This window comes from Typopeltis vanoorti, chromosome 24 (assembly GCF_054136105.1).
Source record: "Typopeltis vanoorti isolate ZY-2024b chromosome 24, IOZ_Tvanoo_1.0, whole genome shotgun sequence".
NCBI lineage: Eukaryota > Metazoa > Arthropoda > Arachnida > Uropygi > Thelyphonidae > Typopeltis > Typopeltis vanoorti.
Window position 1 is genome coordinate 71,447,839 of NC_143572.1, and position 16,493 is coordinate 71,464,331.

Sequence of the window (16,493 nt, forward strand, 5' to 3'; positions counted from 1 at the left end):
TGTCAGACAAGGAAGTACATTGTCCCCCTCTGTTCTTCATTATCTATATGGATCACATTATGAAGGAAAGTGCTATTAATCCTGATATCAAAATTGGAGATGTTAATCTCAGCTCTCTGCTTTATGCAGATGTTATACTTCTAAATAAATCCACTACAAGTCTACAAGATTCCCTGACTAAATTGAATAACTGTTGTAATAGATATGGTATGAATGTAAGCAATAGCAAGACAAAGACAATGAATATAGGCAGAAACATTGAAAATATCAACTGCATTGTGAATGGAGAACTTATAGAACAAGTAAAACATTTCAACTACTTGGCACGATTTTTAGTGAAGATGGTAAATTAAATATAGAAATAGACAACAGAATCAACAAAGGTGGTATGGTAGGAAATCAACTGAATAAATTTATATGGAATAAGAGAGAAATTAGTAAAAAAACTGAATTTGCTGTATTCAAAATGGTGTTCAAACCAATTTTAACTTATGAATCTGAGAGCTGGGTTAGAAGTAAAACACTTGACCAAAGACTAGAGACTGCAGATATGAGAGTCCTGAGAAAGATTAGGGGCATGAACAGATGGCATCAATATGCAATATCATATTAAAAACGAGGATATTAGGTAAGAACTTGCCACTGTCAGCATCCAGGAATGTGTTAGCAGAGCTAATCTCAGGTGGTATGGTCACTTAAACAGAATGGGAGAGGAAAGATTAGCAGAACAAGTGTTGTCTGCCAGGAAAAAGACTGAGATATGGTGGAGTGATATGGTAAAAAGTACCATAGAAGATTTGACAATGTTGGAGTCTAGACAGGTAACAGACTGATTCGGAGGAAAATTGTAGATAGGAAGTTAGTAATGCTGTAAAATCTTTCATGTAGTACTGTCATATCTTGTACATCCCCGTGAGAGTATATGTCAGGAATTTTATGATGATGAAATAAATAATTAAAATATTTACTATAAACAAATATATATGTACAGGAGATACAATTCTGTGACTTATGTCCTTTTTTCCCCTTAAGATCTGACAGTCATATTTTCCTTAGAATTAAAATAATGGCTTATAATATTCTCGGTATCTAGTTCTAAATTTTAAAACTATATGGCCATTCTACAGACTTTATAATGACGATTTTTTTTTTAGCTCATGTGAGCTGAAAAATTTATTTCTGAGGCATGACATTAAATTCTACACCAAAATATGAAGCATTTATATAAAATTTTGAAAGTTCTCTAGTTTACTATTTAACTTTTAAACTACTATATTACTTTACTATATTGGAACTTCCTTAGTAGGATTTATTTCATCACTGTTCTGTATCTTTCTTTAATTTTTTTTTCCCTACACATTTATTTATTCAGTCTGTGTTACCTCTCAGAATGCCACATGTTGCATTTTGAGATATATCATATTTTTAGCAGTAAGTTGCATTCTCTAATTCATGCTCATCCCCCTTTTCTTGTTGAAAGAATTCAGGCATAATATGACTTATGCACAATTGAATTCTTACACCTATAATTGTGACCTTTCTTACTGTGAACAGACAGGAAGATCTGTTGACATTTGCCTCAGAGAACATAAAAAATTACATTCACCACCATCACTATGCCGAGTCAGGACTGTCATCTGTTAACCTAGTTTGAACAAAACCTCTTGCTAAACTCCTTAAAAAGATTTTCCCCCCCCACCACCACCACACACACACAATCCTAGATGTCTAAAGCATAGCAAACTATGCTTTAGACATCTAGGATTATGTGAGGAGGGAAAAAACCATAGTGCAACACAGAAGTCATTACAAGTCAAAGAGACCGTTTTTGGAATCAGCAGTAGCTCTGAAACATTTCTCAAACTTCAACTAGTATGGCTGTATATCTTCCTTTTAAGATCAAATTAATATTTGTACACTGCCTTTATTATCTAGCAATAGGTGGTGCCAACACACACAAGTAATTCCCATAGATGTAATGCTACAAACGGGTTATGTTCTCAACGACTATATAGAGAAACTGTTTTTGGTTATTCTGGAGCTGGCTAAAATAGGCAGTTTCTATTTGGTGTTGTCTACCTTTTTTACTTTTTTTTTATTGGGGGGAACTTCATAGCTAGTGTCTTGAAATGAGTTTATGCTATTAAAAGTTAGTGCAAATACCAAAGCATCAGATGATTTATATACTAAGTGCATTTCAGCAGATTTATTTTGTTACTGTTTTGATGGTGGAGATATGAGGGAAAAGAATAAACGTGTACACACACACACACGCACACACACACACACACATATAGAGAGAGAAAGAAAGACAAGAAGAGAAATGTGATCTCAACACATTTTTCTTCATAGACTGATACACACCTTTAGTATTTCTAGACACAAATGCATCCATAGCTCCTTATTTTTGAACCCAGATTATGCTATTGTTCAACAGCATTAAGTCAGTACTTAACTGATAGATGGAATTAATATTAAAAAGATGGAATTAAAAATACCATATAACATTCTTAATAATTTATAAAGAAAGTGATATGTGGAAATGTCATTAACATAGCATTGCATTGCAGTCTTGCTATCTTGCACATATGTGTGTATGTATTACAGACATCTCAGCACCACTCCTGCCCTACACTGAAGCTTATAATAGCTGTAAGAAGAGGGGGATAGCAAATACAGAAACTTCTCCTGTTTTTTTCACCCAGATTGTTTATCAAATGTCGCCTCTCTTCTTCCATGCAGCTTGCTCACATATTGTACCATCACTCAAAAATATAGGTAATCTCCTAGCATTGGTTGACTCTAGTCCTGCATAAATAATTTAGTCAAATCCCAGTGCAGGCATGGATGCTATGATTGTCTTTAGGTATTTGATGAATGTCAACCAAGTAATACACCACCCTAATTGGAGGCCCGAAGTAGCTTGGTGCTTTAGAGCGGGTTTTCCAGGTTATATAAAAAATAATTAAAAATGCAAAAGAATAAATAAAATAAAAAAAATTCAAAAAGGTTTTTAGTACCCCCCCCCCCCCCCAATGGTGCCGATGTACCATAGGTTTTCAAGAATCTTTATTGCAACAGCAAATATATAGGAATCAAAGGAATAATTTATTATGTAGGTTTCATATGGTGACTTTCCTTTAGAATAAGACTGTCCAGATCTAGATCTGTCCAGAATATTTTGTAGTTTGTTATAGTGAAAAGTTCATACTCTCACCACAGTCAACTTGTAGGGACCTCAGAAATAAATGTTACAGTGAACAGTTTGCTATAGTGAATTTCTTGCTTAATAGGTTTTGTTAGGACGTTTTGGTAATTAATTATAGCAGGGAAATTTGTTATAGCATTTGCTATAATGAGAGTCGAATGTAATAGTGTTTGCTGTAATTTGTATATTTTTGCATAGAATCTTTAATATTTTCTGCATGAAAATACTTTTTTTTTTAAAGGGAAATAAAGAATTACAAGTGTCTTTATTTCAAGCATTAGTTTTATTAATGTTTAATGATGGTGATGAATTTACATTTGAGGAGATCAAACAAGCCACTTCAGTTGGTGAGTATATCTTAAATAAAGATAATCTTGCATACGCATTTGACTCTTACTATAGCAAACTTTGTAGGGACCATAAAAATAATATATTCTAGTGGATAGTTTGCTATAGTGAATTTCATTTACCATAGCATCATACCTACCTATGCAGCTTTGATTGGGGCTTTTCAGTAGTTTGTTACTGTGCATTTGCTATAGTGAGAGCCATCTGTACTAGCACTTTAAAGAAGGTATTATTAACAGATATACTGGGTTGCTTACCAAATATATTTTTATGTTATGCTGTATTGGAATGAATGCTATGCTAATTCAATATAACATTTTATTACCTGTTGGTTTCCTTTCAAACTGATCTACTTAAGTTTTAAATTTGATTGTCTTATTAATCAGTGTTCTGTGGCTTAACTACTTCAATCTGCCTGTAGCACTGATTAAAGAGCTATGCATTTTAGTTCACCTTTCTAGAGTCCTTTAAAAATCCACAGGAAGTCTCAAATCAGTTCATTCTCTTCTTTGGCTTTTAGATGACAAATCAATTAGATATGATGGGTATCTGGAAAGTTCTGATAAACACCTAGAACAAACATTTTTTTTTTGTCTTCATATATATATCCTAAAAGGAAAATAACAAATTATTACAATTTGATGATATATGATAGATTAAAGCATTTTAAGATATGTTCTCTCTTGTGGTTATATATCAGTTATTTTAATATCTGATATAAAATGAGTAGCATCATATTCCTCCAATTTATACCAGCTACTAACACGATACACCTTGCTCATGGAGGTGTCCATTGACTTCTTTCCAAGCAGTCTATATGTTTGTATACTCCAGATGGATACTCTTAATATGAAGGTTGAAACATAGGGAAATTAAAGTAATTATCTTAATGCAGTAATAGGCTCCATAATTTGCCAAAATACATGCTGATCACTGTGTAACATTGAAAGAAAGAATTCTTATAAACAGTTTGGTTATATCCAAAATAAATGCTTATAACAGCTTGTAGAGTTTCAGTAAGTAGGACATTGGTACAAAGGACACTCACAGTTTTGAAGAGAAAATGGTGTGCAATTATCCTCCAAGGTTTGAATATCCAGATGGAGTTTTGGTGAGCCATTTTTCTGTCCATTTTGCAATAGAGAAAAATAGATATTAGACTACAGTCATTTTATGTTATTTACTCAGTATTTTGCTAAAATGGCTAGTATTATGTTTTATATTATAAGCAAATTCATATGCAGATATGTCCTTGAGCAGCATCGCTGACTTCTCATTTTTCAGTTCTGCAAAACTTACCAATCCTTGTTATGTTCCCACAGTTTATCAACCATGATCGATGTATACTATGAGTGCTTCTACTTCAGTCATCTGCAATTCAACCTTGTGTGTTTTCTGAATTATGCAGTGCAGTCATTGTAAAACTATTATACCTTCATACATGTTGAGTTTCTGATGGGTTTTTTAATCGATCTCAAGTGTTGATGTATGCTTTTGGTTGTATATGCCTCGTGAATATTTTCTATCACTTCTCTTACTGCTTGTTATATTTAACAGTATTTTTTGAGAATAATCACTCCAGACATCTAGAATGCCTTCACTTTTTTATGTTATTTTTATCATGTTGGATTTCTTTTACTTTATTATTTTCTCTATTTCTGAGCTTTTTCAATACTTGCAGAACTTTTTGCCATGTAATATTTGCTACAAAAGCATTCTTACAACTTTTCTTTTGCTACTTTTATACATCATCTGCTTTCTTGCCTTTCTCTGTATTCTCTCAGGACACTTACTGGCTTACTTCTCAGGAACTTTCACTGTGCTTTCTTCTTTTCATGACTTCTTGGAGTCACATTTTTCTCTCTTTCAAACAACTTCACGACATGCATCCCTTGCTGAATCAGTGTTTTATTCAGTTTGCTAATGAGTTACCAAAGTTGAGTTCTTGTTTTGAGACTTTTTTAAAATAATAATATGTATATTACTATTATTACGATGTGACACCTCCAAGGATTCATTGTAGGAGGACACTCTACTCCACTACATTCATCTTGCAGTCTCCCCTACTACTTAATTCTCCAACTACACACAGCACTGCTGTCACTAATAGTAACTTTTTTTTCATTTTGTCAGTAAATTGTGTTCTCAGGGCTGATTTGCCTGTGCACAGCATAAAAAATCCGTGTTTCCTGGATGAAAAACCCTTCTAACTCTACATGAGATTGGCTAATTTGCCTTCAATTGAAAGCCCATGTAAAGATTCCTCTCGTCATAACAAAAACTGAAAGCAGGTCAAATCGAAAGGTGCACTATTTCATCCTTTCATTTGCATTATAGATCCTTCTCTGAAAACTGTTTGCGTTGATTATTTTTACATTTTCATACATGCTTTTCTTTTCAATGTTATATTCACTTTTATCTTGCTCAAAACTGAATTCTGATATACGCCTGTAATTGAAGTCTAACAGAGTATTTATTGTTATTATTAGCTTTGCTGTTTTCTCTGAATTTTCCCAAAACATTTCTGTCTGGTTTTCATTTCTTGTTATGCTATTGGGATCCCCAACAAGAACTGGCCTTTCATTTTTTTTCATCTCTGTTGCCTTCTTTAATGGCTTTTAAAATTTCTCCACTTCCTCCTTGGTAGAACATTCTCTAAGACCTTTAACATATATGTCAGGTTGTCCCTTTTCCTATTTTGAAATTTGCTTACATTATTGAAATTGCTTACCATTCATATTAAGATTATATTTCAATGTCATGTCTACTCTTCCTTTTTCTGATCACTATTGTATCAGAGAAAGGAAGCTAACATAAATATGACATTGAATGTAGTTATTCTTTAGTGAACTGTTTTAATCTTTGTCTGAGTAATGCCAGTTACATTGACCTGGCCTTTCTAATTCTTCAGCCAGTTTCACTTGTTTTTCCATCAATATTTCTTATGTTTTAATGCATATCTTCAGATTTTCTGTTACGTTAATGCAGTTATATTTATCTAAAATTTAATTAAAGAACCAGTTAATATAAAAGCAGAAATTCTTTTGGTGACCAAAACATGAATGTATATGTGCTTTTGCTGCATAATGTGTATTTATCTCTAATCTGCTATAGCTGAAAATCCAGAATAGTAAAACTGGAAATTTGTCAAAATTATAAAATTAATCACAGTGCTACTGCCTAACACATTCACTCAAGAATGTTTTGTGCTGACTATTGCAAAATAAGGCATGAGACACAGCCAAATATGTTAAACTTTAAATCCAAACTTAAAAAAAATTAAAAAAAAAACATTGTAGTTTTATAAACAAAATCCTAGTTACAATTTTGGAAAAAGTCCAAGATATATCATCAAAGAAAATTCCAAACTGATTTTGGCATTTATAATGCAGTGATTCTTAGTCTTTTTCCCTGTCAGTAGTCACGTAAACAGAATGGGCAAGGAAAGATTAGCAAAACAAGTGCTCTCTGCCAGGTTGGCAGGAAAATGACCCAGAAGAAGACCAAGATATAAGTGGATTGATATGGTAAAAAGTGCCTTAGAAGATAGAAATATAAGATCTGATAATATTGGAGTCTTGACAGGTAACAGACTGATTTGAAGGAAAATTGTAGATAGGCAGTTAGTAATGATGTAAATTTTTCATGTAGTACTATCATATCCTGTACACCCCTTGAGGATATATGGCAAGAACTTGATGATGGTGAACTATTCACAAATTATAAGAGCTAATGTTGTGAGAAGCGAGTATTAGATGAGGTAGGCATGGCTTTGAAGAAGGAAGTTTTTCACTTCTGTGTCATCTGTGGTGGGTGATAGATGAAAATCAGTCTTCAATCACTTAATTTGGTCAAGTGAATGGAATTCCTATCATAGCCTATTGAGGGAGGGGGGAAACTGAATGCTGGCCATTAAAAATATATTTCTCATGTCATCTGTAATGAGTGCCTCCTGGTTAGCAATTAGCTCTCCAGCCAGTAAGCTGGTTTGAATCCCATAGTGGACATAGATGATTTGTGAATGTTTTAGGTTAGCAGATGAATTTCATCACTCATTTTAAAACTACTACCAAACCTACTGGAAGCCTAAAGTGGTACTTGCAAATGGTGTACGTTTGGTCTCTATAGAAGAGTCTTCAGATTATCTTACCCTTAGTGCACCTGTGGTACTACAACTTTCCACGAGTGGCAGTCACATTAAAAAAAAAAAAAAAAAACTCCATTTTTAATTTTTCACATGTCATCACTTTGTGCATCATCTTGTATAATACTGATATAATATGGTATTTATAATTATTAATTATGTTAGTCATGTGGATGGGGAAGAGTTACAACACTGTCAGAGGAGTGATGGAGGGGACGTGACTCAATACCAAAATGAATCTTTTGCTAGTTGGAAGCTCTGTGAGAGAAGAAAATATAAGCTTGTTGTTGTTGTTGTAGCTGGTTTTGTTGACCCAAGTGAATAATATCTCTGATCTCTACAGGCTGGGTCTGTGGCATTGTTCATTGTAAATATTTTTAGGTGGTGGATGATTTTCATTTTCTTGCACAAAACCACCAATCTGGTTATTGGAGATCTGAATTGACTTGGAAAAAAACAGATTAGCTAATTTAGGAACCCTGCTCTACAAAAAGGTTCCTAGATTATCTAATCTGTAGCCTGCCTAGAGTACTAATGTACAGGTTTATATCCTTTCGTGGTTAGAAATGTCATTTTAAAGAAAAGAAAAAGTAACATTGGCATATGAAACAAACTAAACCCAACATTGTACATGAAGACACCTGAAGTAGATTAAGTTATTACATTTATGTAATAAATGTAATAACTTTTACTGAGTAGTCAGTTCCTAATGCTAAAATTGGACTGATCACTAATCTCCTGTTTGATGAATTTTTGTTTCTGATATTACGTACAAAGTTCATAAAATGTCAGAATAATGGTCATTCCCTATGTGTGAGTTCATAAAAATTTGTTACCACTGAACCTAGATTGAATTTCTGATCACTGTTTTTTTAATCCTTGAAAAAATGATTATATTAAAAATATAATAAATGTGGGGAAAATGAATATTCTGTTTTGTTGTTGTTTTTATTAGTAAATAAATTTGTCTTGATGTTCTAAGATTTTCACTATTCTGCATTAGTTATTACCATGTGAGAAGAATATAAATACGCCTCTTCCTCCCATGGCTTTACATGATGGTGTTAATTCCATCTCCAACCCTGTCTTCCCATCACACATTTGATCCAGATTTGCTGCCATGTATCATACTGACCAATACATACAATGTAATGCTTTGTCAGTTTTATTATCTATTACATTATTGATCTGAATAGCCCCCCTCATCTTTTCCTCTAAGATGACAGTAGCAACAATGATGAAACAGTGTTGTTGTTTTTAATATATATATATATATATATATAAATACTTTTCAAGAAACCTAGAATTCATTATGATTTATATTTCAACATAATATGTATTCATTTTACAGAGGATGGTGAGTTAAGGCGGACACTGCAATCTTTGGCATGTGGAAAAGCAAGAGTTCTTCAGAAACTTCCCAGAGTAAGTAACTGTCTAGAAATATGCTTGTTATTATCATTATTTTCTGGAATATTATCCTTAAGGAAGATTCTAATAGTCCAACACAGGATAACAATACTAGTTTTTTATCAACAATTTGCCACCAAATTGACTTATTTGAGGAGTTCATAATGTCAGCTCATGGATATATTCGATTTCTGAGTCATTCTTGACTATATTGATTCATCTAGGTCAGGCCTGGCCAACTTCATTCTGTACGAGGGCCAATATATGATGAGTGGTATCGTCACGGGCTGCATACTTTTAAGACAGAACTTAAATAACAATAAACTGCATTTTTTCAAGGCAATAGTTATATGTATTGAATTACTATATTTGTTAAATCATTTTACTACTAGGAGAACAATATAAAATACTTGAAACTGAGTCTCTGAAATGGATCACTGTAACCAGAGCAGAGCAAGTGACTTCCAATGATGCTTTACTCTGGAGCGCATAGAAATTTACCACTCCCATTACTACAACTCACACAGAGAAATAGTAGATTTTATAAATTGAGTAATCTTTTTAAAGCAATTTTGATTCTGTGTTGAAAATATAAATTGTTTCCGTCATCAGAAATAACGAATATAACTAGTATATCAATCAGAAAATCTGCGGTCAAAACTAATGGCTAAATTGATAATACATATAATTTAATATAGTTTTTATCCTGCCACGAGTCTGCTGTTGGCAACCTATTATCTAGGTTGTGGCTAGCCTCTGCTGTTTTTGCCCAAATACCTGAATTTCTAATTTTTCATCTTTAAGTTAGCTCTTCTTCCGCATTCTGAATACATTAATAACATCAAGTTCATAAGAAAGATTCTGATAATTGGACCACATGTTTATTAAGATAAATAACAATAAAAAACAAACCTGATAAGTTTCGTAAGTCGTTTGACTTACATCTTCAGGGGTCAAAGGTAACTAAAAGTTTAAACACAGGAAATGAGAAATTACTCAAAATAGTTCATTCTATGCAGTTGTGGCCGTCTAACTCAGGGGTCGCCAAACTTCTTTGACCATCGACCCCCTCTATTTTACTATTACGTAATTATAATAGGACAAGCAAAAAAAGATGCTTATGCGAGTTTTTAGATTGTTTATTTTATAGTTACAGTGTTTATTGTATGTATAATATAGTATATATTATTATATTGGCTTAACGTCAAAGGGATACTTTTTGTTTTTGACGTCCTTCTTAACATTGCATATTTGATAGGAGGGATAAATAATATGTAAAATATAAAATTTAAATTAGATAACAAAATAACAATAATACAATCTTCCTTATATATATGAAAATAAGACTTAAATAAAAGATATATGAAAATAAGACTTAAATAAAAGAGCCAATGGGCTTCACTTCGGCATTGTAACATTAAATTGATCTTTGAGTTTCTCATTCGGCTTTGAAATAATGTGGGATTTAATATCCCCTTCATTTAAATAATGAAAATAAGACTTTTATTAACTTAGTATACAATTTACTAACGTTGTCAATATGAAGGGTGTGCTTCGTGACTCTTGACGAGATTAGAAATGTTGAGTTCAAAATTAGCAAGTTTCAGCCTTAAATCGCCATGGAATTCTATATCTAGCTTATTTCTTTGTTTTGTTAAAATGGAATTAACATGACGGAAACCAGCTTCAACCATGTACGCGCTGGCCAGGCAGGAACCACCGACATCCGTTTATTGGTAAATACGTCATTTTGGCCTACTTGATTGGCCTCTGTAACTATTTTCATGACCTTGCTCCATGTTACAAATCCTATTCATGTCACTGTTCCCACGATTCGCTCTTAATTGCATTGTCATTCAGGATGGAGGTAATCCAAGTTAACCAAATTAAATATTACCCATACAATGATGTCTTATATTTTTCTATCGACCCCTAACAATGTTATATCGACCACTTTGGTGACCACTGGTCTGTTCATTAAATTAAATATCCGAATGCAGATTCAGTGCAATGCTAAGTTTGAACAATGCTGGATGCTGTCAATGTCTGTTGTTCACGTTCACATTGTCCAAGGTCTGACTGGGTATATTTTTTATCATTGCTGACCAAACTTGGTGTAGAATTAGGCCCTGGTTTTTGTTGCATTGTGTTGGAATTCTAAGCATGTTTGCAGCTTCTTTAAATTTCCTTATGTAACAGTTTTTTTCAATGTAAGACATGTTTATTTTTTTGCCAGAATACATTATGGCCAGTGGAAGTTATATGGTATGCTAGGTCTATTTGTGTTCTCTTCTTTTTTGCACATCTTTTTGGTATTCGTTCATACAAATTTCCCCTGATCTTTCTGTCTGGTCTACCTAGCAGATGCCACAGGAACAATGAATTTTATAAACACCTTGGTTTTTAAGGGATGATGTGGAGGTTTGGGAGATGTAGAAATCTTGAAAATTTTTCCAGCAGTAGAAAAGCAACTTTGATGTTATGTTTGTTCATTCTCCTTGTTTTCTTTAGACATGGTCTCTGGTTTTTGAGAAATTAGTTTGGGGCTTATATTATGGTTATCTAGGTCAGAATTATTACCGTTATTCATCATTGCTTATCTCATTTGTCTTACAGAGAGAGAGATCTTATGTCAGACATCAAGAATATCTTTAGCTTTTATCTTTATCATCTCATCTCTGATTCATGTGCTTTATTTCTCACCCAACTCTCAGATCCATAACTTAAAAATTGGTTTGGACTGTCTTTTACACTGATAGTTTAATGTTTTGGCTAACTCTCTCTTATTTCATATGAATTTATTCAACTGGCTCACTACCATACTAACTTTACTCATTCTGTTGTCTATTTCTATATTTAATTTGTCATCTTCACTAAAAACTGTAGCTAAATAGCTGAAATATTTTACTTGTTCTCTAGGTTCTCCATTGAGAATGCAACTGAAGTTTTCTATGTTTCTGCCTATTTTAATAGTTTTAGTCTTTTTACTACTGATTTTCATGCCAAATTTGTTACAGCTGTTATGCACTTTAGTTAAAAGAACCCTAGAGACTTGCACTGGATGCATTATGAGTACAACATAATCTGCATAAAACAAAGAGCCAAGATTAATATCACTGATTTTAAAATTGGGTTTTGTGTCACTTTTTTTTCATAATGTGATCCATATAATTAATGAACATCTGCAAGGGAAGGATGTTAGCAGTGCATGGAAGATAGTCAAAGGATATGTTGAGGAAGCGGTATACTGTACTCAATGTCAGGTAGGAGTTAGATGGATGAGTAGTCTCCTTAAGCACGAGAAAAAATAAATAAAATGCTGTGAAGGATATATAAGGAGAAAGGTGACCATAGTAAGAAAGGCAAAATCATGTTATGTGAAGAAATTAGCTGAGCAGACCAAAGGAAATTTCAAGGAGTTTTTTTGTTACATGGCAAATAGGAGGAAGAATGACTATGAATGGATAACTTTAGTGAGTACTGGTGATAGAGAGGTGACAGTGAGGAAACAGGTGAGCCACTGAGTGACCACTTTGCAAGGATGTGTCATCCAAGTTGAAGATATTGCTGTGGCAGAGGTGATAGAGACTGGTGTGAGAACAGAGGTAGATGATTTGGAGATACTTAGGATATTGCAAAATTTCGATGCAGATGCAGCTGAGGGATTAGATCTCCTGTTTTATGGGAATGTGCAAGAGAACTGGCAAAGTCCTAAGGGAATGGAAGAAAAGCAAAATAATTCCTTTACATAAAGGATAATCTAAGTCCGTGGTAATGAAGTTGGTCAGAAATAGAATTTGGGAATGGGTGGAGAAGAATGTGATACTCTCAGTGTGCAGAATGGCTTTGTGAAGGGTCAGTCATACCTTAGTAATATGCTCTTTTTTATAATAGAGTGTCAGTTGAGTTGGGTAAAGGGAATGGCTACGTGATGCTGCTAGATTTGTCAGAGATGTTTGACAGGATGCCACATTATGCAAATGAACAATGGGGATGAATTTGAAACTGGTGATATGGATAAAAGGGTGGCTGGTGGACATATAGTCAAATGTAGTATAAGGGGGAGCAGAGTCCAGGAGAAGGTAGGTGACTATTGGTATGGTGCAGGGCTCTGTGCTTGGTCCACTGCTGTTTAATTTGTTCAGTATAAATGTTATAGGAAATAACATTCTTATTTGATGGGAGATATTCAGTTGTTTACTGATGATGCAAAGTTGGGTATGGTAATAGTAAATGAAGGTGTAGAGAGTTTGCAGGATGATTTAAATAGGCTGTCAGTATGGCCAAAACTTAATGGATGTCAATTTAATGTGGAAAAGTATCAAGTTTGCATTTTCGGATACAAATATTACAAGCTGTGTACCTCACTGAGGGAACTTTGCTCCAGGAAATTGATGAAGCCAGGGCTTTGGGGGTAGTAGAGATAAGGGAGTTGTCATTTATCTTTATAAAGCTTGAATATAACCATGTATGGATTACCGTGCTCAGGTTTGGTTACCTGAGAAACATTTAATCTACTTAAAGGATTTTATAGGATTAATACAGAGGAAATATTTCAGCACTTGGCTAGAGGGAGCAGGACAAGAGGTGATCCATGGAAATTGGGTAAGAGTGTGGAGTGTGAGCACTAGATTTTTCACTTGGAGAAAAATTGATGAAAGAATGGTATGGATTGCCTGACTCAGTTGTGAGTACTTCATCCATTAACGAGTTCAAGAAGAGATGATAGATATTGTGTTGATAGTTCAGCTTTATTCCTCTTTTTATAGATAGCTGGAGAGTTTTACTCCAGTCATCTGAAATTCAACCTTCGGACTCGGCCCTCTGAATTATGCAGTGTAGCCATTGCGAGACTTATACCTTCATATTTGAGCATTTCTTGTTAAATATATTCTAATATACCTGTCCAGGTTTCATGCTTTGTATAACTTTTTCTACCTAAGTATTGATATATATACTCCTGTTTGCATTCCTCTTGAATATTTTCTGCTACTGTTCTTTCAATATTTGTTTAGATAAAGTCTTTCAAAGTAATTACTCCAGACTGCTAGAATATCCTTATCTTCAGTTTGCATGTCACCTCTGTCATCTTTGATTCCTTTTACAGTATTCTATCCTCCATTTCTAAGCTTTTCAGTAGCCTCCAGAACATCTTCCATTTACCTTTTATATTCTTACCAAAGTCTTCTTGTGACTTTTTTTTTAGCTACTTTTACACATTGTTTATCTCTTATACATTTTTCTATGTATTCTTTTCAGACATCTGCTGACTAATTTGCTAGAAACTTTTGGTATGCTTTCTTGATTGCTTTTTTAACTTCTTGTGTGCATCATGATGTTCTTATTTTTCTATCCTTGCAGACAATTCACCACTGCCTCCTTAACTGAAGGCATGTGGTGGTGCCTGCAAATTGCATCATCTTATTATTGAAATAATTATTATCAGGAATAAGTGAAGAAAGTTTTTTTTCACTTATCTCTCGTCCATAGTAATTTAATAAAGTTATATAACTGTGTTTTCTACTTGTGTGTAGAAAATATAACTGCTGCATTAATTCAACCTTCTTTGGATTGTTGTACTTTGGGCTTTTCTGAACATATTTTCTTTGAGTCCAGTTCCCAAAGAAATGTAACCTCCCCTTCCCCCTTCCATTTCTTTCCAAAAAAAATTATAGAATATCTTATTACCTTCTCTGGAGTTTGAATATAATTGAATATATAAGCTGAATATATAATTTGCATTCAGCTTCCTTAAACAGTATTATATCTGCATTTCTTGAATGTACTTGTCTTTCACTTTATTGAGATTGTAATCCATGAAGTAGTAATAGTAAATTGTCACCATTACTTAGTACAGCATTTCCCAAACAGTATTCTGTGAAAATTTATAATTAATTATTTTAAATAATACAATAAATAAGTTTTCTATATTCATAGTGTACATCACTTTTGTAACGTTATAATTTTTAACTTTTTGTTATTAATATACTGGCATAGACTAAATCAAATAGACTGTAGAACGCTTTATTTTGATGGGCTTTGCATAGAGAAATATGCTTAGAAGCAATGACATCTACAAAAAAAGCAATGCTGTGATCTAATATGCCATTCATCTGTGATTTAACTTGAAGTACTGGGTTGAAGGAGAGGATAAGTGACCCAATATCATGCATCATTTGGTTAGATTAAATAAAGTAATCTTCCACTTGCACATTGCATGTTTACACAGTGTTGGTGGTGCAGTGTAGACCCTCAACTACCAAAGAACATAAGTGTTCTGTAAATATATTGTGAGATGAAAAGTGTTCCCTGTCTAAAAAAGTTTGGGAATCACTGAATTAGTAAATCTCACAAAAATAGGATTTGGTGATTTTCTGTTGATTATCTGCAAGACATATTCAACTACCTTCTAATAACCATATCTCTTAAGCTTATCTTCTCTTTTTTCCAGAATTCCAATGAATATAGTATGAAAAGTTAGGCATTATTTTAGCAAATCTCAGGGCAGCTTCATTGCTAATGAAATGTAGGAAATAAAGTAAATTAATTTCTAGCAGTATAAGCTTGTTGTACATAATGATTATAGATAATGATAACATGTTAAGTTTTGCTACTAACTTATAAAATGAAAAAGAAATGATCTACTTAAAGAAATATATAAGAAAATTGTTTTCTTTTTATTAGGGTAAAGATGTAGAAGATGGAGACAAATTTGTATACAATGGTGATTTCAGAAATAAGTATTTTAGGATTAAAATCAATCAGATACAAATGAAAGAAACGGTAATTTTTTTGTTTGTTTACTTGTGGGTGCTAATTTTTATTTTTGATTACTAAAGAATGAAGTATTAAGAATTTTTTATATTGATTCAGTGAAACCTTGTATTTTACATTTTTTTTTTTTCCCATACAAAGACAAAACGCAAACTGAAACTTAATGATTCGGTTTTTTTAACTTAATTCATCGTCTGAGTTTTTTACTTACTTACTCTGATATTGAATTGTACTCTAGATATTAAGTGATTACTTTCCAAAAAGGGGTGGTAAATATCTTGCTAGTAGTGGGTTTTCGTTCTCATACCATTGCCAGGTCCAGTGAAATATACAGATAGATTTACATATATACAGGATGATGCTACTTCTCTGTCATAAACTTGAAAGGCATATTTCTGCACCTCTAAACTTGCCATGAAAAATCGAGTGTAAAATGTCAAGAAATAAACATAAATTACTTGGGAATTGGCATCAGAAATACTCTAGATTGAACCCACTTCACAGATGTGTTTGTTCAAAATCTCTTTTTGCCAGTTACACATTTGTTAAGACAACTCACCATTGACAGCCTTATGTACTTGAAAGTTCCTGGTTGGTGTCTGATGGCAG

At 33.2% G+C, this 16,493-nt stretch overlaps 1 protein-coding gene across 2 annotated transcripts in view; it reads left to right on the forward strand.

Moving 5' to 3' along the window:
- The window catches only part of Cul4 (cullin 4), a 276,936-nt gene that overhangs the window by 205,249 nt on the left and 55,194 nt on the right, over positions 1-16,493 (forward strand). For both annotated transcript variants that reach the window (XM_090414048.1, XM_090414051.1), the window contains 3 exons: positions 3,450-3,555; positions 9,052-9,125; positions 15,795-15,893. In XM_090414048.1, the coding sequence (XP_090270174.1) occupies positions 3,450-3,555; positions 9,052-9,125; positions 15,795-15,893 (279 nt within the window). The remainder of the gene's footprint in view (positions 1-3,449; positions 3,556-9,051; positions 9,126-15,794; positions 15,894-16,493) is intronic.